General features: G+C 37.7%; 1 protein-coding gene across 2 annotated transcripts; it reads left to right on the plus strand.

Moving 5' to 3' along the window:
* Positions 1-588: 588 nt before the first annotated feature.
* LOC110891351 (protein BUD31 homolog 2) lies at positions 589-5,091 on the plus strand. 2 transcript variants are annotated; one of them, XM_022139042.2, is made up of 4 exons: positions 589-745; positions 1,444-1,545; positions 3,049-3,236; positions 4,756-5,091. In XM_022139042.2, the coding sequence occupies exons 2-4, from the start codon at positions 1,452-1,454 to the stop codon at positions 4,909-4,911; spliced, it is 438 nt and encodes a 145-aa protein (XP_021994734.1). In that variant the 5' UTR covers positions 589-745; positions 1,444-1,451; the 3' UTR covers positions 4,912-5,091. The 2 variants fall into 2 exon arrangements, with proteins under 2 accessions (XP_021994734.1, XP_021994735.1); XM_022139043.2 differs by having other exon boundaries at positions 589-730.
* Positions 5,092-25,163: the final 20,072 nt, after the last annotated feature.

Here is a 25,163-nt window from a genome sequence, read left to right on the forward strand (position 1 = left end):
GCTTTTTGAAAAATCATAAGCTCCAAAATAATGTTATACAGCTTATTCAACTACTAAGTTTGGCCTAAGAGGTTTGGCTGAAGCCCTCCAACAAGAAGACAAGAAGTTATTGCGGACGGTATTCATGTTTCCCTTATATTTCCCCCAGAAAGGAACATGCCTCGCTCTCTATATGTCTCTATTCTCGAGTCCTCTAAACGAATCAAACGAGCCGTTTAACTTTAAACGAACGAACTTTAACATTTAAATAAACAGATTTTTTACTGATTTTCTTCTGTTAAGAAAATGGTTATGTTCGTGTCAATTTTGTATTAATTTATGTTTGCTCCTTAATATTTTGAAAAAACACCAACTAAAATTTCCAAAATAAAGTCTAAATACCATCAATTCAATTATGAAGACGTTAATCTTGAATTGATTTTCGGTACGAACATTTAATGTTTTCAGTACCGATCTGATACGATACTAATATTTATCTGTTTTTACCTCCAAATACAAATACGAAACTGTACCATATCAGGTTTTTTTTAGTATCGATACCGGTTTTTTGATATTTCAACACCTATACTTTGAGTACCTGTATAATATAAGAAAGTTAAAAAAATAAAAAATAGTAGAAACCGCCTCCAATTGGATGCACCATATAAGGACCTTTTAACTCAACGGTCTCCGGTAACACGATCATCTTCCGGCCAGTCTACTCGACGGAACCACCACAACCGCACCTTTGGTAATACCTTCTCCGGTAAAGCTTCTTTCTCCTTTTTTTCTTCTTCTTCTTCTTCGTCCAGCTATTTTTGAATCTAGAAACGCTAATTTTTTTTACTCGTTACACTTAAAATCGCTAATTCCTCCAACTTTTCTTAATTAATTTGTTATTCCTGACGTATAATTTAGATTTCCGCTGATATTTTTCAGTGATTTGTTACTTGCTACGTTTAATTTGAAGTTGAGCGCTCAAAACCCTAATTTCGAATCTAAAAACCCTAATTTTTTTAACGCTTAAATCGCTGATTCTTTCAACATTTCTTGACCAATTTGTAATTCCTGAATTATAAATTTGATACATACTATTTTTTTTTTAAATAAATTTTACTTGTTACGCTTAATTTGAAGTTGATTGCTCAAAACCCTAATTTTTTTTGCTTCTTACGCTTAAATCGCTGATTCTTTTGAACATTTGGTAATTAATTTGTTACTCCTGACATATAATTTTGATCCTCCTTGTTTTCTTCATTTGATTTTTTACTTGTTAGCCCTAATTTTGAATTTGGGAGCCCTAGTATTGAATTCGGGAACCCTAATTTTACGTGTTACGGTCAATTGCTTATTTGTTGTTGGTAACTTACAGGAGAGATGAATTGTTATGATTTGTTGTTTTAAGGAATTAGGATTACATTATTATTGACATTATTGTTTATGGTGTTGGATTGATTATGGTAGTCGGACTCATGCCTAAGGTGAAGACGAATCGGGTCAAGTACCCGGAGGGTTGGGAACTCGTGGAGCCGACTCTTAATGAATTGCAGGCTAAGATGAGAGAAGGTTTGGTTTCTTTATCCTTAAAAACTCATTTTTTATTTGATGTCGGGTATGTTTGGCAAAAGTAGCTGGTGGCTGGAAGCTGATAGCTGTAGCTTTTTAGATATATTTGGTGTTTGGCAGAGGAGCTGGAGCTTTTAATAAAATTTATAAAATGACCAAAATGGACATAACTAAAAATTTAAAAAGTTTGTGCATTAAAGAGTTTATTATCTTTAGACGTTAAAATAGTCATTTTTTCCCTAAAAGCTTGTAGCTCCTTCTAAACGCTACTAGTAGGAGCGTTCAACCGAAAGCTTCAAGCTCCTAACCTAAAAGCTTCAAGCTCCTAACCTAAAAGCTTCAAGCTCCTTCAACCAAATTTATTGAGTATGAGCTTTTTCTTAAAAGCTTAAAGCTAGAAGCTTCTAAAAGCCCCTAAAAGCTCCATGCCAAACATACCTGTCATGTTGAGATGCAGCTATTTCTTTGATTTGCAAAAGTTTGATGGTTTGTGTAGTATGACAACAGTTGAATAACTATCAGATTTTGAATAATTCCCCACAATTCTAGAGGTGTTCTTGGTCTGATTTAAACTGGATTGAACGGTATGGTCTCAAAATAATGTTGCGTAAGAGACCGAACCAAATCGGATCGTTCTAAGCATGTTAATTAATTGTGTATAATAATTTTAGTTTACCTTTACTTAAAGTTTCTGCTTACCTTAAAATCAAGACTTACAAATTAATATTATTGCAAGGTTACGTAGTAATAGAAGTTTTTGGTCGACCCAACTTGAGTCAGAAGTTAATGTTTGGAGCTGTTCGCAGTTTTGATTCTTATCATCTTGTTAGTTACACTCTTACAGAATGTTACACCTTTTTAATAATCTTTTCCCATCCAGTAGGTTCAAACCATGAAACCAAACTTTCAATAATCAACGGATTTTTTCTGGTTTACGTTCATTAAAAACTGTACTAACGGTTTGGCTCATGGTTTGATGTAAAAACCGTTCAAACTGGACCATTAACACCTCTACACACTATTTTAGAACAACTTTTAGCCCCATAAAATGGAAGTTTCTGGTTGCAATGTGAGTTGTCATGTCATGTACACAGTACACGCTGACATAGTATTCGATTGTCCTATAATGGTGTGTTTTTGAACTGGAATGGTCTTTAGACTTTGATCAATTTGGATGTTTGATTAAATTATGTTGCTATTATCAGTGGCGAAGCTTGAAAATTTCCACCGGGGGGTCGGAGGTCACCGAACCTAAAACTTCTATATAAGTAAAAAAAATTATAAAACCGGGGGGACGAAAACGTATATACCTAAAAAATTCTACACGAGACGTACATACATAACACTACTGAGCGAAAAGTTCGGGGGGTCGGGCGCCCCTCCCGGCCCCTTGAAAGCTACGCCCTTGGCTATTATATGCTGTTAACCTTGTTCACTGTATATACGATTTATATATACGGTGGATTGAGTACTTATATTTGTTACTTTTTTTTAAATGTATAGCTGAGAATGATCCACATGACGGAAAGAGAAAATGTGAGGCTTTGTGGCCAATCTTTAAAATTGCACACCAGAAGAGCCGCTACATCTTTGATCTTTATCATCGTAGGAAAGAAATTTCGGCTGAGCTGTATGAATTTTGCTTGGATCAGGGGTATGCTGATCGTAATATCATTGCCAAATGGAAAAAGGCAAGTTACTGTCTTTCTTTCATATATTTTTTTTCATTGACGTTTACCGAGTTTATGCGATGCCCTGATAAAATCCATCTGTCGCTCTTATCTGTTATTTCGTAAATACCATGGCCCATGGGATACATAGAGGCAGTACTTTTAAGTTTAGGAAAAATTACAAGTTTTGTCCTTTATCTTTATACCACTTTTCAGGCGGTGTCCTTTTTAACGAATATTGAAAGGCGGTGTCCTTTACTAGGTATTTTGTTGCAAGTTTAGTCCTTTACACCCAACCCAGTTAAAAAACTCTGTTAATTGTTGACAGGCGGTGTCCTTTACTAGGTATTTTGTTGCAAGTTTAGTCCTTTACCTAGGTATTTTGTTGCAAGTTTAGTCCTTTACACCCAACAATTAACAGGACTGGGTTGGGTGTAAAGGACTAAACTTGCAACAAAATACCTAGTAAAGGACATCGCCTGTCAACATTTGTTAAAAAGGACACCGCCTGAAAAGTGGTATAAAGATAAAGGACAAAACTTGTAATTTTTTCTAAGTTTTAACCCATTTAATTGTATATGGGTCAATTCGGGCTATGTTTCATCACTAACCGGTCAAATGGGTAAAATAGGTTAAATAGCTTTAGTCTTAGTGGTTACTAGAAACTTGTCAAATGGGTCAAAAGTCTTCATAAAGCATTTTTCTAAAATAAAAAATTTAAATAATCTCTTTTAAGCATGTTTCGTTAGTGTAACGACATTTGTTGCACACTTGCACCCATTCGTGACGCATTGAGTATTTATTTAAAATATTCTTTTTTGACAAAAGGTGTTTGGCATCGACCCACCGTATTTTTTAATTTCCACTTTTGACAAATAGATTGACCGGTGCCATCTTTCATGTTAAACATTCCAACATTTGTCTCCTTTTGTATTTTCAAAACACAAAACCTCCTAAATCATTGTATTATTATTATTATTGAAATGAAATATATGTTTCTTGTGATTGTATTTGTACACTTAACTGTTTATAACTAACTGAGTTAATTACTGTTTTCGTCCCTATGGTTTGTCAAAAATCACTATTTCAGTCCATTAGTTTAAAAATTGTGAGTTCAGTCCCTGTGGTTTCACTTTCGTAACCACTTCAGTCCACCTCGTAACCATTTAAGTCCTTGTACTTAACAGAATAATGGATTGAAATGGTTATGAAAGTGAAACCACAAGGACTGAAATGGTTACGAAAGTGAAACCACAGGGACTGAAATCACAATTTTTAAACTAATGGACTGAAATAGTGATTTTTAACAAACCATAGGGACGAAAACAGTAATTAACTCTAACTAGAAAGTATAACTTTCATGGATAAAAGTTGTTATTTAGGTTAAACCGACCCAACTCATACAAAAGTCTCTTTATAACTATACTCATTGTGCCCATTTTGCTGCATTTACTCATCATGAACGGTGAATACTATGTCCGTTAATTAACATACGTTTTATGTTACAACGCATTCTCATGTTTTGATTTCTAAATTTCAGCCCGGGTATGAACGACTTTGTTGTTTAAGATGCATTCAACCACGCGATCACAACTTCAACACGACGTGTGTTTGTCGAGTACCCAAACATCTGAGAGAAGAAAAGGTGATCGAGTGTGTGCATTGCGGTTGCAAGGGATGTGCAAGTGGAGATTGATCATCATTTCAATTTCTAGTGCTCTTGCTTTTGTTATATGCAAACCATCACTTGTTAAACATGTATTTGAATTGAAAGTCTAGTTCTCTTGTTTTTGTTATTCTAGTTCTCTAGCCAATGTTATGTACTCTTGATGTTTTCTCTTAGTTGGACCTTCAAAGACTTAGGGGTTGTTTGGTAGCCTCTTAATGATTCCACTAAAAGGTAGATTAAGATGAATCAGTCAACATTAAGTGTGTTTGGTCAACCAGAAGGTCGTCTTCGAATCAGACAGCAAGCCTCTTACCCATTAAGTTTTAAATGTTGCTCAATGAAAATTTTACCCCTTTGTCCCTCCACATGTGTTCATAACTAGTGGTGCACAAATCGGTTTTTTTTAAAAACCGGGTTTCGGGTAGGATCGGGTTCGGGTAGGATCGGGTTTTACAAAATCGGGTTTTTTTAAAAACCGGGTCGGGTCCGGGTCCGGGTTCTCTACCAAAAATGTATACCCTATATACCCGGGTTCGGGTAGGGTTCAGGTCGGGTTTTATAAAACCGGGTATTATAATACCCTATTTCCGGGTTCGGGTCCGGTTCGGGTATTCATCGGGTAGGGTTCGGGTATGCATCGGGTTGGGAAAAAACCCGCACCGGGTATTAAAAAAACCTGACCGGAACTATGCTTATAAAATGTATCAAACATAACTCTCACACATAGACATCAAATCTATTGATAAACAGAGGCACAATTTATAAACAGAGGCACAATTTATAGTTCTTCATGTGGTTATTCTTGAACTTTATAAACAGAGGCACAATTTATTAAATACAAAAACTAATAATGATATTAAACAAACAAAGAAAATAGAAGGGCCAACATATATTGGCATATTTGTTTCCACTTGTAATGAAATATACTAAATAATTAAGTAGCAGTGGCAAATATCATTAGAAACCTAATAATTAAACAAGATTACATCAAAGTGCATACATAATTTTGTTAAATCATAAGAACTAGAAGTCTTAATGCATACATAATTAAACAAGATTACATCAAAATCGGGTTTTTTTAAAAACCGGTTCCGGGTATTTATAAAACCCGGTTCCGGGTTCGGGTTCGGGTATTTATAAAACCGGGTTTCGGGTATAAACCGGGTATAAAAAAACCCGGTTCCGGGTTCGGGTTTTAGATCAAATATGCATACCCGGTCCCTACCCTACGGGTCGGGTCGGGTTCGGGTTCGGGTATAAAAAACCCGGGTTTTATAATACCCGGTTCCGGGTTTTTTTTTCGGGTCCGGGTCCGGGTTCGGGTTTTTTGTGCACCACTATTCATAACCCTCACCTGACCACTCACGCACCACGTTCTCCACCCACTACACTTGCTCCACCATCAACCACCACCGCATCGTCGTACTCTTGATGGTTGGTTTAGAGTCTCTTACTAGTTCAACACTTAGCACTTGCTGACATAAAGATTGCCAAACAACCCCTTATTGTTGAACGGAGTATAAAACAAGTGTTTTTAGATGCAGTTATGATCTTTAATCATGACTAGTTGATGAAAGTAAAGTGTGGAGGCGGTTGATTCTTGATTTTCTTCAAAAGAATTGAAATGGAATTTAAAAGACCTATATATTGAATCGAAAGTCTCCATTTGGTTAATAAAGGAGTCATGATTTGTTACTTTGTTAAAGAAGTTGGAATGTGGTGTCGTGGTGGTAGCAATGTTGGTGGTGTCGATGGTGAAGGTAGTGGGTGGCGATGAGGGTGGCTGCGGTAATGATGGTGGCGGTGGTGATGGTTACGTCAATGAATGATGGCGGCGGTTTCAAATTCCAGTTTAAACGATTTCTACAAAGCGAGTTAGAAAGATATCGATGTCCTCTAGTCCAATTAGATAATATTGAATTTTAACGAACTCACGAACCAACGCCTCTTTAAGGTGCAACTTGTGAATAAAATGAGTCGTGTCATAAGAAATCAAGTTCATGTAACAAGTTTACCACTCCAAATATAAACAATAGTTATAAAGAAATTGTTAAAAGTTGCTTCAAAACATGGTGTTGGTCTTGGCCATATTCAGTTTGAACCCAGAATAATCAAAGCCCAAAGTAGTTGGGCCTGGTCCAATAATACAAAGGTTAAAGGCGCAAATAAATATTACTAATTAAATTTTTGTTGTGGATGCTATGGCCAAATATTTGAAGGTATGAATGCTATGGGCTGTGTTTGAACGTTTGGGTTGCTGGCTAGTATAGGACTTTATCCGGGATGGCCTCAATGGATAAGAAGGTGTACATGCTTAGCCGTGTCTATGCGACAAACGCACCACTGATTGAGATCTAGCGCCATTCTTCTGATGAGTCCAAGACAGCTCTCAACCAGTGGTGTGTTCGTTGCACGTATACCTTTTTATCTGTTGGGGTTGTCCCGAATAAAATCCCGGATTAACCAGCAATTCAAGCGTTCAAACACATCCCATAACATTCCGACCTTCAATTATTTAGCCCGTCACATTATGATATCATATGTTTATCATACCAAATTTCTGTTGGCTTGTCCCAAAAAATGGATAACATTTTAGGGGGATGTGCGTTTGCAGCTAAATAAAAAATAGTTATTGCAGTTTTTTAATAAAAACAAAAGAAAAGGAAAAAAATGTTTTTCTTGTGGGTGAAGGCATGGATCGAGGACCAGCTTTAATCCCATAAAGACAATAAAAATATTTGGTCATAACTTTAGGAGAAAGAAGAAGACCCCCACTATACCACCGGCACTTTGGTGGTTCATGTGTTCCATTCACTATATATTCTACACAATTTAATAACAATTTTCACCTATAATTAAAATATATATAAATGAGGGAGGGCTATCTTGAGAACGCTAAATATTGCGAGAACCGTGAGAACAAATGAAAAAACCAATCAAAACCAATTTTTTATACAAATCTCATTGTAATTAAGATACAACATCAAAAAAGAATTTACAACATCAAATAATTCATTTCTCCTTTCAAAATCACTCTCTTTAGAGTTTTTAAACATGTGTAAATATAACAGATTTACACATGTGTAAATGGCAAACTTACACATGTATAAATTTTCTTTATTTACGAATTCATGTAAACTTAAACGTGTAAATTAAATTTCTAACATTATATTCGAATAATAATGATAAGTGTAGAAAAAAATTTGAATTTGAATTGTTTTTGACCAAGTTCTCGCGATTTTTTTTATTTATTCTCTCGGTTCTCACAATATTTAGCGTTCTCATTTAAACCTTCCCCTATACAAATATTACATTTTACTTTATATTCCTAAAAATATGATAATTATAATTGCCTTAAACTATAATTCGACATGTTTATAAGTAACTAAAAATGTTATCAAGTCGGATAAGTGATCGTCTGCCCTGTAACGCACCTTTCTTCTTTTGACGAGTCTTGGTACTTCCGACATAAGTATACATGTATACATACATTTGTAAGCCAAATGGATTAGAGAATTCACGTATTTATGTACAAATTTGTATAGCAATGAAGTGTAATTTGACAAAAATGGAAAATATATTGAGATCTTAGGTGTTGTTTGTTTTTCCAGAGGTAAAACGTCTGCAGTCTGCGGACCACATCTGTAGCTGAGAGGTGGACCAAAATCTGCAGTGTGCAAGAAAAAAACTGTATGTTTTTTAACTTCTGCAACCTGTTAAAACAACATAATATGCATGAATATTAATCAAAAATTCAGCAAACTACCAACAAATTTATAAAATTTAACATCAAAATTAAGCAACAAACCATCAAATTTCTGAAATTTAATACCAAAAAACTCAAAAGTAACACCAAAATTCAGCAACAAACCACAAAATTTCTTAAATTTAACACCAAAAAACTCAAAAGTAACACCAAATGAATTATCCGGTTCTAACAAGATTAACTCAACTTGTCTCTTCCCTTTCTTCAATCGTCATCACCTCCACATCTCACTCTCTGACTTCATCACAGATATGATATATACATATATATATATATATATATATATATATATATATATATATATATATATTATATACACTTGCATCTTGAATTTTAACTTGTCCTCTTCCCTTTCTTCCTCCACATGTATACAACACTCAAACAAACCCTAGTTGACCCATCACCCTTTACCTTCATATTCCCCAAGAAAAATCTCAAACTTTATTCAAGATTCATGTTCTTTATAGCTTCTTAACACTCAAATCCATTATGGGTCATCCCCAATTTTAACACCCACCGTTCTTGATCGGTTCTTAATCAATTTCTTTCATGGGTTCCAATTGTTTTCACCAATTGGTTACAGGGGTGACTCCGATGACTTATATTCGAACTGGGTTCTCTGATTCAACCGATATTATAAGCGAAAGTAGTGGCATTGAACCCTCTATTCTTCCATCGGATGTTTCTACACTCAGTAAACTATCTGAAACCCTAGAATCAATCTTGTTAGAACCGGATAATTCATTTGGAGGTGACGGCGGCGCTGTGGAGGTGGCAGAGATGTGGAGGTGGCGGTTGGGAGGAGGAAGGGTGGAGAAGAAGGTGCTAGGTTTGTGTGGGAGGAGGAGTCTGTGTTTTGAAAATAGGGGAGGAAAAGAGGTTAGAAAGGGAGAGTCCACATCTGCACCAAAAAGAGGACGCACATATCTTTTTTAATGAAAGGTCTTCGAGAAAACAAACAGTCTTCAGACCCAAAGGTCTACACGTGATCTGTGCGACACAAACATAAGAGGCCATGAAGCTCTTCTTGAAAAAAGACAAATAACCCCTTAGTGTCCTGACCAAATTAGATTCTTCTATATCGTTTCTCGATATCCCATGGCTGACCCATGCTTTGGGTACGTATACGTACCATGATCATGTAACCCTATATTTTTTTTTTGATGTGTTATCTACTAATTGGTGACATATTTATGTGTATTATACTAAGAGTTTACAATTTAGGGGTGTGCATAAAACCGAATTAACCAAAACTGAAACCGAATAACCGAATTAACCAAACCAAAACAATAACCGATGGTTCGGTTTTTGTTTTTTGAATAACCAATTTTAGGTTTCGGTTAATCATATATCTAAAACAAAAAATAACTTAATCGAACCGATTACCAAACGTATATATATAATCAATTTACCAAACTCCGTGTAATGTAATAATAGATTTTTTTTAGCTTTTTAATCAATTTACCAATTGAAGGCCCAATACGCATGTGGTATCTATATAATTTGGCAAGTTTTATATTCATAAGTTTATATTTTACAGGTTTTATATACATTGGATAATTAACCGAAACCAATCCATAACCAATGGTTAACGGAACAACGGTTAACCGATTATCGGTTATGGTTATGGTTAATATTTTTCACACTACTAGAAAATTGGTTTTTTGCCACCACGTTTTCGGTCGCAAAACGGTGGCAATTGCCCTTTTGCCACCTTTTTGCTACCAAAAACTCGGTAAGAAATACACACATAGCAATTCAACTATTGTCATCGGTTTGCTACCATTTTATTTTTTGCTACCGTTTTTGGTACTGTAGTTTTGTTACAGTTTTGCTATCGCTTTTTGTTACAGTTTTGCTATCGCTTTTTTTTTGTCATGGTTTAGCTACCGTTTTTTGTTACAGTTTTGTTACCGGTTTTTTTCTCACCATTTTGCTACCGCTTTCCCATTGTTTTGCCTTTTGTAACTAGTTATATGCTACCATTTCTTACCAATTTATATTCTTTACAAAGCTTTAAAATGTATCAATTTATGAAAATTCAAAATCAAAACAAACATACACATACATCCAAATCAAAACATCAAATAACCCATAATAGACATTATTTATCATTTATCTATATTATATTGTTTTAAAAGGCCAAGATACTGTGATAGTTAGTTAGCCAACATATATAAGATCCCAGTGATCTTATGATGTTGAGTGCTTATTATTAAACATTTATTTCAATATGGTCACAACTACGTGTGCAATAGGACTAATAATGCCAAAAAGAATTCAATACAAAATCTTTCTTTTAATTTAACGGTAGATAATGTTGTTAAACTAATAGACAGAGAAAATCATAAACATTTCTAATTTCGGTATATACAGAGAGAGACCGATTAACGTACAATATTCCTTAACGTACGAGCGTACGTTGTCAAATTACGCACGTTGTAAAACTCAAAACCCTAATCACGCATGTTGAAAAACCATAATCACACATCTTGAAAAGACATAATCACGCATGTTGAAAACCATGCTTCATTACATAATTATAACATGCTTCATTACATAAGGATAACATGTTTGATTATGGTTTTTCAACATGCGTGACTAGGGTTTTGCATTTTACAACGTGTGTAATTTTACAGCGTACGCTTGTACGTTAAACAATATTGTATTTTACACTTTCAATATATATATATATATATATATATATATATATATATGTATGTATGTAGAGGCCGGTTATTGTACAAATTGTCATAACGTACGATGCATACGAGATGCAGTATCAACATGCGAATAATGGTTCATAACATGCGAGTTAAGTTTCTTTGAACAACATGCGATTTTTTTTTTCTTATAACATGCTATTTTTTATATTTCAACATGTGACTTTTTCAGTTTCAACATGCTATTTTTTATATTTTACAATATGCGAGTTTTTAGTTATAAAGTTTATAACGTGCGAACTTCAAATCTCGTACGCTCATACGATAAGGCATATTGTACATTACAATTTCATTATGTATGTATATATACAAGTGTTAATGTCAAATGTAAAATTTGTTCGTTATGTAATATTTTTTCTTATTACGAGAATTTTTTTATAATCATGAATTTTTAGAAGTACCAAACGGATTAGGATTCTACATTTCAATGTATTTTTTACAGTTAGACATGAAATTAGATAAAACCTAAAGTTACATGCAACTAGTAATTTTTTAGGATGTGATACACTCATATACCCCGATAGCCATGTTGGTATAAAATATATAATAATGAATGTACTACTTTTTGGGATGTGACATACCTCTATAACCATGTCGGTAATTAGTTACGTATATAGCTAGGGTTGAGTATGTACTTTGGCTCAATTATCCATCTTATGTCCTAAGAATAACATTCAAAGAAGTTATACACGGAATCACATTCACGTATCGGCTTTGGCTCGTGTATTCTCGTGTAATATAATGTTTTGGTGATAAAATACAGAAGATTCCATTTAATTCGTGTTAGAAAACTAAAGCTAAATGAAGATAATACAATGTTCAATGTATGAGAAATGTAACATACACAGGGGCGGATTCACATAGAGCAGGTCGGGGTACCCGTACCGCAATGTTTTTAAAAAAATTGATAGATTCGATATTTTAAATTTTATAAGGAACTTATAGATTAATGTATTGTATGGTTTACTAAAAGAAAGAGACGTCAAAAGGAATTTGACCGCAAGTACGCACTTTACTACGTTGTTTGTACCAACCTATATTGACAATTTTACACACCCCTAGTATAATGATTTACCTTCTGTCTCCTTCCCCAATAACGTTCTTTATTGATAAAAACATACATTACATAGTGTTAGGGCCGTGCCTAAACATGTGTTAGAGCCGGCTTCTTAGACTTGGCAATTTAGGCACGGTCCTAGGATCATCAAAAATAAAGACCTTTAAGTTTTTGGGAAGTTTTTATATATAGTATACGTATTAGGCCCAAATAAATACATTTATTTCAAAACTAAACTGGTTTTTCATTGGAGTATTCTAAAATAAATATTGTTTAGCAAAACAGGTCAAGTTTCAAAACCAATTTCGCCTTGATTTCCAACTATTACAACACAACAACCATCAACCTAATCATCAATATTTAGCGGCATAAAGCCCCTAAATACAGCCGGCAATCATCGTTCTCATTTCCAATCACAAAATGGAGGAGAGATTATCGACGAAATTGGAGGAGAGTTTAGTAAGGGTAATCACCCATGACGTCGGAATTTGAAGGAGAGTTTATCGACGAAATTAAGGCCCCCCCCACTTTATAGTTTGGTTAGGGTCTACAAAAACTTAGGAATAGCCCTGCATTGTGTTGTTAACATAATCACTAGTTTAGGCCGTGGGGTATGGGGCTTGGGTTGGGGCGTGGCCCCTTGGGGCTTGGCTTTCAAGCCGGGCGTGGGGCGGGGGAGCAAGGTGAGTTGGCGGATTGTGATTGGCCCATTAAAAGTAGCCGTTGGGGGCTACTTTAAAAAAAATTCCTTTATAAATACTTACCACATTTAACATTTTTCTCACACAATATCAAACACATAAAACACAATATTGCCATGAGTTCTTCAAGTTATAGTGAATCGTCATCATCATCTGACGATAGTGCGGAAATATTTCTACAAACGATCGTGGCGGTGGTGAAAGCTATCGTGGAAGACGAAGACGATGAGGAAGAGACTCAACAACCTAAACGGAGGAGAAGGTACATCGCTCGTGAACGACACACCGCTAACGATTTGTTGGTAAGCGATTACTTCTCAGCGGAACCTAAGTATGATGAAAAAATGTTTTGGCGTCGTTTTCGTATGAGTAGAAACTTATTTTTAAGAATATCTAGAGATCTTGAGGAGAAATATGTTTGTTTCCAACAAAAACCCAATGTCACCGGGCAATTAGGATTTAGTACGTGGCAAAAGGTCACGGCCGCACTTAGGCAGTTAGCGCACGACAATAGTTCGGACATTATGGATGACTATTTAAAAATGTCTGCACGTGTAGCTAGAGAAACTCTCACAACTTTTGTTCGTGTATTCTAGAACTTTATAGGAAAAAATATTTGAGAAAGCCCTCCTTCAGTGACATGCAACAAATATTGGAACATCACGCAGATTATCATGGGCTACCCGGGATGCTAGGTAGTTTAGATTGTATGAAATGGCCTTGGGAACTTTGTCCTACCCAATGGCAAGGCGCTCACACTAGTGGATTTCACGGGGTGCCAGCCATCATGCTTGAAGCGGTTGCGTCCCAAGATCTTTGGATATGGCATGCGTTCTTCGGTATGCCAGGTTCACATAATGATATTACCATCATAAACCACTCGCCTCTTTTCAATGATCGGGTAAATGGTATAGGACCCAAAGGAAGTTTCTTTGTAAACGGGGTTGAGTACGTGTACGGGTACTACCTAGTTGATGGGATTTACCTAGAGTGGGGGGTTTTCGTAAAATCGTTCACAAGACACGGTATCTCAGATCCAAAGAGATTAAGTTTAACAGGGTCCAGATGGCTGCTCATAAAGACGTTGAGCGAGCATTCGGTGTTTTGAAGAAAAGGTGGCGAATATTGGCAATGCCTTGTCGACTATGGGACAAGGATCAAATTGGAAACGTGATGTACACATGTATCATTCTTCACAACATGATTTTGGAGGATGAAGGTAGAGCGGCCGTAACCTACTATGATGATGATGACCCCCAACCAGGTAACGTAACAGACGAAGATAAAGCGACAAATGAATTTTTAATAAAGTCAAGGGATATACATCAGAACCTTCGAGCTGATTTGGTGGAACATGTTTCAACGATTTCTGGGTTCGAAACCGACAAAGACGACGAAGAATGACTGTTTTTTATTTTGATAATTATTATGTATGTTTATGTATTTTAAAAAAGGAGTAACTTTACAAAATAGTAACCAAGTTTTCATTTTGTTCTACTAAACTCACTCAAACTTTTTTTGTCATTCTAAAGTCACTCAAGTATTATATGTTGTTCCAATGTCGCGTAATTTGTGGGTTAGCAGGTAAGCTTGATGACGTGTCAGGTCATTATTTTTTATACTTACATAGATTAACTAACAATGACGTTTTTTATTTTATATTTAGAAATATATATATATATATATATATATATATATATATATATATATATATATATTTACTTAGTCGTTAAAAGTAGTAATTTTTATATTATTAAAACCCATTATATATTAATGAAATTACCAAACCTATTTTTTATTTTATTCATCAAATCCAGTTATCGATTTTATTCATCAAACCCCCCCAAACCTTTTTTTGTTAATTGTGAAAAATTATTCCAAACAACCATGGCTGGAAGACAACAAACCTGAAGGCTAATAGTTCATCACCATCTTTGTTTACTAAACATAAATCAAACTGTAAAAGATATTAAAACATTGTTTGATTCGTTTGAAACCCTAAATATTTTCAAACAACTTACCCACCAAATCCAACAGAAATACTATGTGAACCTTGTATCCAAATGTCATTCTTAGAAAAAAAAATATATATCAGTTTGCAAGAATCAATTTGCAACAAGAAAAAAATATCATTTTGCAACAAGCCAACAATCGATTTTTATTTGCAAGAATCGGTGTGCTAACAATGGATTTGATTTGGGAAGCGATCCATGAATAGATATGTGATAGATGAATCAGCAAACGCTTTTGAAAGGATTTTAATTATGGATTTGAATTTAAGATGAACTGATAGGATTTGCTTTGAGAAACTATTTGATTTTTTAGGGACATGTAAATTTGATTTTTCTTTAAGATGAACTGATAGAATTTAAGTTAATCCATAAATTTAGATCTATGAATGATTAAAATTTGATTTTTCTTTCTAATATAAATAATACATTCAGATAAACATTAAAATATAAGAAAAAAAATGGTGACCTGATGACCTGGTAATTACACACTATTTGAATATTAAACGTAAGTTTAGTTATTTTAGAAAGACAAATAAAGTTTGGATGATTTAATTAGAACAATAAGCAAACTTGGTTACATTTCTGTGGCATTTCCCCTTTAAAAAAAATATGTATGTTTATTTTTTATGTAGTTATAAATAAAAATATATATAAAAAAATGTTGATGTGGCTAGGCCACGCCGCCCAGCCACGCCCAACCCAAGCCCCACCATACCCCTAAAAAATTTGGCTTTGGGTTTGTAATATTCAAGATTTACGTGTCACCAAATGCTCAATCCAAGCCCCGCCATACCACATGGTCTTAGCAAGATGAAAAACATATCACAAAAGGTGAGAAGGTTAGACATCACCGACAACATAACAAAAGAGTTGAGAATGTATAAATTATGGTGAATGATGGTTGAGATGAATTGTTAACCAATTCAAGTATACGTTTGGTTACCATTCCCAATTAATTTGCTATCTTTGTTCAATGGAGTGGTAATATGCATTAAGTGGCATGTAAACATTGGAGATTCAACTTTAAATTCTTTAAAAAGCTTGAACATCTAACCACTTTTATAAACCGCTGACAACAGATATGTGTATAAAACATGATTAGACCAGTTTACTAAAATGGTATATAACATGATTTTTACTTTTTTAAAAATAAGAGTAAACTGTCATTTTGGTCCCTGTGGTTTGGGCAGTTTTGCCATTTTAATCCAAATCTCAAACTTTTTAAATCTGGATCCATGTGGTTTCATTTTTATTGCTATTTTAGTCCAAAAGTGAAATTAGGTCAGATTTCTTAAATTAAATAGTGATGTTTTGTCATTTTCTGCAGGGGTAAATTAGTCATTATGAATTTATTATAACTTATTTTAATTAAAATAATAAAACTTAATAAAGTTTGACCACCCAATATCTTCACATTCCACCAAATACCCTAATCCATATTTGTGACTGAGATGGAGAGGTAATGATGAAGGTTCTGGATTTAGAAGAAGCTGCTGCCACATAACCCCCCCCCCCCTTTTTAGTTCTGTCTCTATCTCCCTCACACACACAACCACCATCAACCAGTTACATAACTGAATCACAAGTGCAAAACAACAGTAAACAAATTAGTCACATAACCTGAATCCACTCAATAATAACATGAGGGTTTCGATTTGGGGGTGGTCGGGTTTGGAGGAGGTGATGTGTGTTGGTGTGTATATATTTTAATGTATATTTTAGGCCTTTTTACACTTTAGTCAACTTTTAAATTTATAAAACACGATATTGTACTAACACTAAACACACATATGGGCAAGTGCACCCATCGTGAGCGTAGTATAACGTTGGTAAGATACCGAGGTCGTCCAAGGACACAAGAGCTTTTAATACCGGTTTATCCTCAACGTCTAATCAAATCAAAATTTTAGAAAAAGGTTTAAACATGAAAATAAAAACTAAAAATGCTGAAAATAAAAACATATAGACAAGATGAATCACTTGGATCCGACTCCCCTTTAGTGTAACCTTTGATTATTTCCGCATTTTTGCACTTTTTAAAAGATTGTCTTAGTTATAGTAGTAGGTCCCTCTTTTGAAGGTGAAGTTACCCTCAAGCCAGTAGTTTGTGTCAGCAAGGATACAATCCTAAAGGGTTGTCACACCCCAACCGATGGTGGAATCATCGGGGCATGGCACTGAGCGAAACAGATTGTCCAGAAGTTTCCATAACATTTATCTTTACTATTCAATTTAAATAATACGTCCCATACCGTATCTCAAACAGTAAAATAAATTATTACAGACAAAATCCAGGCAAATATTCTGTTCCGACAACTCAGATTTAATTAAACAGCAATTGTTTATCTGCTTCTAGAGACCCTTAATTTGACCACTACAGACAACTATTTGTTGGGCTCGAGAGCTTTATTCTAGCTTCGCTTTCCTAGCAGATAAGCATCTTAAACACCTGTCACATACGTTAAAATAAATTCAATACATAAAATGTAAAGGGTGAGCATACAAGTTTGATAATAGCATAATAGAGTTCGAAATAGTTTACGCATAACCAGCACGTACACAGAGGAAAACGAAGCATGTTAATTATCGACATGGATCTATCGATACCAATGACTGCGGGTTGACTGCCCGAGGCAATTCGCAATACATGATTACCACCGTAATCCATGCAAGTAATTGTCCTTAACAACCCCCGTGTGAACGGGTGCTGAGTCCAAACTATAGTACTATCGTCGTTAAGGCAGGTAGACAGCATTCCACGTGTAAACATAACAACAAGCATTCATTTAGTCACGTAATACATGCGGTAACGATTAGCGTTTAAAATGTTGCGTAGTGTGTTCGATGTGATTTTGTATAGGTAACGTATGTAACACCCAAAAGTGTTGAAAGCAAAAAGGGATCGAGTATACTCACAGCGATTGATGGATTGAAGGGAGCGCTTGAGAGTAGGGTTAGCCTGAATGGTTTAATAGCATAACGTTAAGCAACTCGTAAGACGGAAAACAAGTGTTGGAGGGTCGGACAGCTGGTCGATCGGACGGCTGACCGTTCGGTTGACAGTCCGTTCGGACAGTTGTCCAGTCGGACGGAAGTCCGATTGGATGGCTGTTCGAGTGGATTGTTTCTTCCTTTGAATAGGATGTGTTTGTGTATGATGGTTTGACTTTTGAAGTTTTCGTTGTAGCATTTGAAAACATTGAAGTATCTTTACCTTTCAGGTCGGTCGATCGGACGGTCGTTCGATCGGCAGGCAACCCGATCGGTTAGGTACTTTTAGCAAGACAAGTTCTCAGCAGGGTATCACCTGATCGGACGGCAGTACGATCGGGTGGCACTCCTAGTGCATCGAACATGTTGAAAAATCGATTAAGTGTTGAAGCATAGTATCTCATGATCCGAAGAGTAATCCGATCGGACGGTAGTCCGATCGAACAACAATTCGTTCAATACTCAACTTCAATGAATAAACTAATCAAGTGTGGGACCATGTATTAGCCAATCGGCTGGCCAGTCGATCGGCTGGCTGTCCGTTCGGAAAGCAGTCCGATCGGTCAGCATCCTGACCTGATCAGCCTGTTCGTCTAACACTTGGCTCTTCTGATTGTTTGTCGTTATATCGAGGTGTTTTAACGAGTCGAACCATAGAACCCTCGTTCTTACTTGTTTCTCCTGATCGGACAGGAATCACCCAAATCCGGCTGGTGAACTGTTCGGAACAGAGCTTAACGTTTTACCCGAAATCGGCGAACCTCGTGGATAGAATCCGGATCTTGAGTCACACAACCACCGGAATGATTAGCAAGTCGGCACAAGCTCCGTTTCTATCGGTTTTGAAGGCATTGAGTGTAAAAGAGTTGAAAGAAAGTTGGAAACCATCTTTCAATCCTTTTCACCGTGTAAATGTTTAGATCTATGAAAGATCTTTGTTTGTTTATGTGGAAATCGGCTAGATCCAAGTTATTCTTGATGGATTGAGACCAACACATGGAGTTCTTCAAGAACACCATGATGACATCATCCTAGAACACTTGAATCTTGATGATTTCACGGTTAAAAGTTAAGATTTGAAAGATAGAAAGGTGTAGGAGTGCGTGTAGATCAAGAAAGTACAAGATTTAGGACGAAATCTTACCGGAATCGAGAGAAATCTGAGAAAAGGATGAGCTAAGCGTGCTGGTCGGACAGAGGTTTCCAAAAGTAGAAAGTTTGACAATGACAGGGGTATTTATTGGATGCCAAAATAGGTAAAGGCTGGCCAATCGGTCGGTCCAGAAAATAGAAGATCCCATTCGATTTGCTGACAAGCTGAGCTCCATCGTGATAGATTCTCTATTTCTTCAAGGTGCATTCATTAAAGCAAGCATGCTGGGCTTCGCGGATGAGGGTTTCGAGATCGTGTGGGGCTTGGGTATTACGAATGCTGAGCAAATAACTCCGTCTGCTGAGCGCGTCGGCAACAACATTAGCTTTGCCTGGGTGATAACGAATCTCACAGTCGTAATCGTTAAGAAGTTCTACCCATCGGCGTTGACGCATATTAAGTTCTTTCTAATCAAAGATATGTTGCAGGCTCCTATAATCGGTGAAGATCGTACACTTGGTACCATATAGGTAGTGTCGCCAAATCTTTAAAGCAAAAACAACCGCGCCTAGCTCGAGATCATGGGTTGTATAGTTCTTCTCGTGGATTTTGAGCTGTCGAGAAGCGTAAGCTATAACCTTGTCTCATTGCATGAGAACACAACCGAGACCGAGGTTGGAAGCATCACAGTAGAAAATGAAGTCGTTGTTTCTGTCGGGCAATGTGAGAATAGGAGCATTGCAAAGCTTATGCTTGAGGGTTTGGAAAGCAGACTCTTGTTCAGTTCCCCAAACAAAAGACTTGTCCTTATGAGTAAGGGCGGTAAGAGGCACAGCGACTTTTGAGAATCCTTCGATAAATCGTCGATAATAGCCCGCTAATCCGAGAAAGGAACGGACTTCAGACGGGTTCTTAGGTGTAATCCAACTCTTAACTGCTTCAATCTTCGCAGGATCGACATGAATACCTTGACTATTAACGATGTGACCCAGAAACTAAACCTCTTCCAGCCAGAATTCACACTTGGAGAACTTGGCATAGAGTTGATTCCCCTGGAGTAGCTCGAGTACCAAACGTAGATGTTGCGCGTGTTCGGCCTTCGACTTGGAATAAATCAAGACATCGTCGATGAACACGATGACGAAACGGTCAAGATATGGCTTACACACGCGATTCATCAGATCCATGAAAACCGCGGGTGCATCGAAATAAGGTCGATTGGAAAGATGTGATTGTTGAGCTCGAGGATACAATCACGAAGAACAGAATTAACGGCGACAGTTCTTCCAGTAGCGACTTCAACTTCGAATGACGAGGGCAAATAAGAGCGTTTACGACTAAGGAGCTTCTCGAATTCAAACGACACAAAGCAGTTATCGGCTCCAGTATCAAACAAACACGATGCATAAATACCATTCACAAGGAACGTACCATTAACCACGTTGTTGTCAGCCTGGGCTTGACGAGCATTGATGTTGAAGGTTCTGGCGTGTGCTGCTTGTTGCTGCTGCTGAGGCTGTTGCTGCTGCTGCTGGGGCTCTTGCTTCACAACCCTGTTCGGGCACATGTTTGCAAAATGGTTGGGATCATCACATGCAAAGCAGACTCGAGCATTGATCACGGGTGCCTGAGTTGCTTGTTGGCCTTGCGGGGCTGGGAGTAGAGCTTGATGAGCAGTGGCAAGAGCTGTGATGTTACGGGGACCATAGCGACAGTTGGCAGTGAAATGACCATACAAATTGCAATGAGCGCAGAAACGACAGGCGAGACCCACCGGATGATGATATGAGCATGTCGGGCAGAGCGGTGGGGACCTGTGTATGCACGCTTTGCTGGCGGCGCTTGAGTAACTGGTGCTGGTCGATGATGAGACTGCTGCTGGGCCGGTACGGCTTGCAGATGAGGAGCAGCAGTGGTAGTGTCAGCACAGTTTTTGTTGTTGGAGCTGTTGTTGTTGTGCTTCTTCTTGCGGCGTGATGACTTGGACGGTTGAGCAGTGGCAGTGTCGGCGGTCGGTGCGGTGGTGGCTTGATGCAGAGACTTCGAGGGCTTATTCCAGAAACCAGCTTTTACCCGCTTGTCGTTGATTTCGACAGCAAGCAAGCAAGTCTCTTCAATTGACGAGGTCTTCGCGGCGTGAACAAAATTGGCAACACAGTCGGGTAGAGCTCGAATGTACTTCTTGATTGCTATCTCTGGCGTCTTGACTTGGTCGGGACAGATAATGCTAAGCTGCTTAAAGCGAGCAGTCAGGGCAGCATTGTCTCCATTCTTCTGCTTAATGTTCCAAAACTCATCCTCCAGCTTTTGGCATTCATGGGGAGGGCAGAATTCGTCCATCATAATGGCTTTCAGCTCTTCCCAAGTCAGCTCATAAGCTGCATCATTCCCGCGTTTGTTTCGTTCGGCCGTCCACCAGTCTAGAGCTCGGGACTGGAAGACGCCGGTTGCGTTTAGGGTACGGAGATTTTCTAGACAGCCACTTTGGCGCAGAGTGACTTCGACGGAATCAAACCATTGAAACATAGCTGTTGGGCCATCTTCTCCAGTGAATTCCTTTGGTCCGCATGCCTTGAACTGTTTGAAGCTGAAAACAGTTTTGGCAGGATCTTTGGGAGCTTCAGTCCTCGACTCCTCAGATGACTTGTTGACATTCTCATACACTTCGCTCACAGCCTTTGCTACTTGCTTGGCGATGATAGCAGCAAGACGTTTGTCTCTCTTTTCTTGGCGAGTAAGTGGGGTTCGGTATCCAGATGACGACATGGTCTGCAACAGACATCGTCGTAGGTCTCAGACACATCAAAATCGAATCTCACCTCACACGTCTACTACTTACTAAAGCTCAGGAACACGTTGAAGCACGTATCACATAAACACATAGGCACAAAACCACAGATTCACGTAGTCACAGAAGCACATAAGCACGTAAACACATAGGGCATTCAATTACAGAGGCCGTCAGAATACAGAAACCTATCATTCAAAGCTCGCAGGTCGTTCGAATATAGCATTCCACGTGTAAACATAACAACAAGCATTCATTTAGTCACGTAATACATGCACTAACGGTTAGCGTTTAAAATGTTGCGTAGTGTGTTCGATGTGATTTCGTATAGGTAACGTATGTAACACCCAAAAGTGCTGAAAGCAAAAAGGGATCGAGTATACTCACAGCGATTGATGGATTGAAGGGAGCGCTTGAGAGTAGGGTTAGCCTGAATGGTTTGATAGCATAACGTTAAGCAACTCGTAAAACGAAAAACAAGTGTTGGAGGGTCGGAAAGCTGGTTGATCGGACGGTAGTCCGATCGGACGGCTGACCGTTCGGTTGACAGTCCGTTCGGACAGTTGTCCGGTCGGACGGAAGTCCGATCGGATGGCTGTTCGAGTGGATTATTTCTTCCTTTGAGTAGGATGTGTTTGTGTATGATGGTTTGACTTTTGAAGTTTTCATTGTAGCATTTGAAAACATTGAAGTATCTTTACCTTTCAGGTCGGTCGATCGGACGGTCGTTCGATCGGTCGGCAACCCGATCGGTTAGGTACTTTTAGCAAGACAAGTTCTCAGCAGGGTGTCACCTGATCGGACGGCTGTTCGATCAGGTGGCACTCCTAGTGCATCGAACATGTTGAAAAATCGATTAAGTGTTGAAGCATAGTATCTCATGATCCGAAGAGTAATCCGATCGGACGGTAGTCCGATCGAACAACAGTTCGTTCAATACTCAACTTCAATGGATAAACTAATCAAGCGTGGGACCATGTACTAGCCGATCGTCTGGCCAGTCGATCGGCTGACTGTCCGATCGGCTGGCTGTCCGTTCGGACAGCATCCTGACCTGATCAGCCTGTTTGTCTAACACTTGGCTGTTCTGATTGTTTTTCGTTATATCGAGGTGTTTTGACAACGAGTCGAACCATAGAACCCTCGTTCTTACTTGTTTCTCCTGATCGGACAGGAACCACCCAAATACGGCCGGTGAACTATTCGGAACGGAGCTTAAGTTTAACCCGAAATTGGTGAACCTCGTGATAGAATCCGGATCTTGAGTCACGCAACCACCGTAATGATTAGCAAGTCGGCACAAGCTCCGTTTCTATCGGTTTTGAAGGCATTGAGTGTAAAAGAGTTGAAAGAAAGTTGGAAAACCGTCTTTCAATCCTTTTCACCGTGAAAATGTTTAGATCTATGAAAGATCTTTGTTTGTTTATGTGGAAATCGGCTAGATCCAAGTTATTCTTGATGGATTGAGGCCAAAACATGGAGTTCTTCAAGAACACCATGATGACATCATCCTAGAACACTTGAATCTTGATGTTTCACGGTTAAAAGTTAAGATTTGAAAGATAGAAAGGTGTAGGAGTGCGTGTAGATCAAGAAAGTACAAGATTTAGGACGAAATCTTACCGGAATCGAGAGAAATCTGAGAAAAGGATGAGCTAAGCGTGCTGGTCGGACAGAGGTTTCTAAAAGTAGAAAGTTTGACAATGACAAGGGTATTCATAGGATGCCAAAAGAGGTAAAGGCTGGCCGATCGGTCGGTCAGCACGATCGGACAGCCTGTCCGATCGGACAGCCTGTCCGATCGGACAGCAGTCCGATCGGCTGGCTGTTCGATCGGCTGGTAGCCTGATCGATCAGCTGCCTGATTCGGGTGTTCGGTGCGACGATTTTTGATATTTCAATCTCGATTGCGATTGATGAGAATACGATAGAGTTTCCTATTCAAATTACTTTTAATCCCAACTACTATATCAAGATACAAACATCTATATCTCGCACTATCTCTTCTCCACCAGTTATCATAATTCGATTTCGATTGAGTTCGATTGGGTTTCGATTTCGATTCGAGTTTCGATTGATTACCACACATAACATAAAGTAAACATGCACAAGTAACACATAAGGCACACACACACGTATAATAACACCAAAGTTGCACAATTCGAGTTCGATGATGATTAGATTAGTTCGATTACTGATTGATTGACTTTATCGCATTGTTACTTCCTACTATTCACAGTCGTAAAGCGGTTCACATCGAGAAATATACTTCGATTACTTCGATTGTAATTAATTACTCCACATAATAGAACTAACGTAAACATAAAATAGATTAACTACCCTCAAAGAAGTCAAACAAGGATTGAGCAAGGAGAGACAGATCGCAATTAGCGATCTTTTCTTCCTTTGACTTCAATCTTGACTTTGACTTTGACTTTTGGAAACACGGGGTGTTATAGTTGGATTATTGAAAGATAATTAATTAAGTTATTAATGCGTAATGTGGTAGGCCCCTATTTTGAAGGTGACGTTACCCTCTGCTAAGTAGTTTGAGTCAGCAGGGATACAATCCTAAGTAGTCGGGTTAATGTTTTAATAGTAGTTTACATACGAGGGGATCAAGAAATTCGAACCCCCGCCATCCAATACCAGTGGGTATTGAAGGAGGTCCTACTAAGCTTGACCCAGGTCCTTGCAGGATCTATACACTGAACAAGGCAAAACGCTTACCAAACCATTCCCTTAACCCCCGACCAGGTAGCCAACATATCTCCATATAGACCGTGGAGATATGAATGGTGTAAATCTTTTATTTTATGTAGACAGTAAAATAACGCCAAGACACCACGGACAAATGATAAGGAAGTTTCACCTTCAACATAAGAAACTAGTTTTTAAAGTCATTAATACATAACCAAATAAAAAGTGCGAAAAGGTTAAAAATAAAAAGTACTACACTAAATGTTTGTCTTCACCAAGTGATGTAAGAGACTTAGGCAAACATGGTCTTTGATTGTCAAGAACTCTTACTATCAATCTTGGATCCCGAGACTACTACACGCACTCTATGATGGATAATGGATGATGGTGGTGGATGTGGGTTGTGATGGTGGTCGTGGGTGGGTGAAGTGTGAGAGAGGTGGTTTGC

The sequence above is a fragment of the Helianthus annuus genome, chromosome 11 (genome assembly GCF_002127325.2).
Source record: "Helianthus annuus cultivar XRQ/B chromosome 11, HanXRQr2.0-SUNRISE, whole genome shotgun sequence".
Classification (NCBI taxonomy): Eukaryota; Viridiplantae; Streptophyta; class Magnoliopsida; order Asterales; family Asteraceae; genus Helianthus; species Helianthus annuus.

Excerpts from the sequence above, each read along its gene's own strand:
- LOC110891351 (XM_022139042.2), top strand. The coding sequence starts at position 1,452 with ATGCCTAAGGTGAAGACGAATCGGGTCAAGTACCCGGAGGGTTGGGAA. Across the intron at positions 1,546-3,048 it reads GCAGGCTAAGATGAGAGAAG|CTGAGAATGATCCACATGAC; the intron begins GTTTGGTTTCTT and ends TTAAATGTATAG. Across the intron at positions 3,237-4,755 it reads TCATTGCCAAATGGAAAAAG|CCCGGGTATGAACGACTTTG; the intron begins GCAAGTTACTGT and ends TCTAAATTTCAG.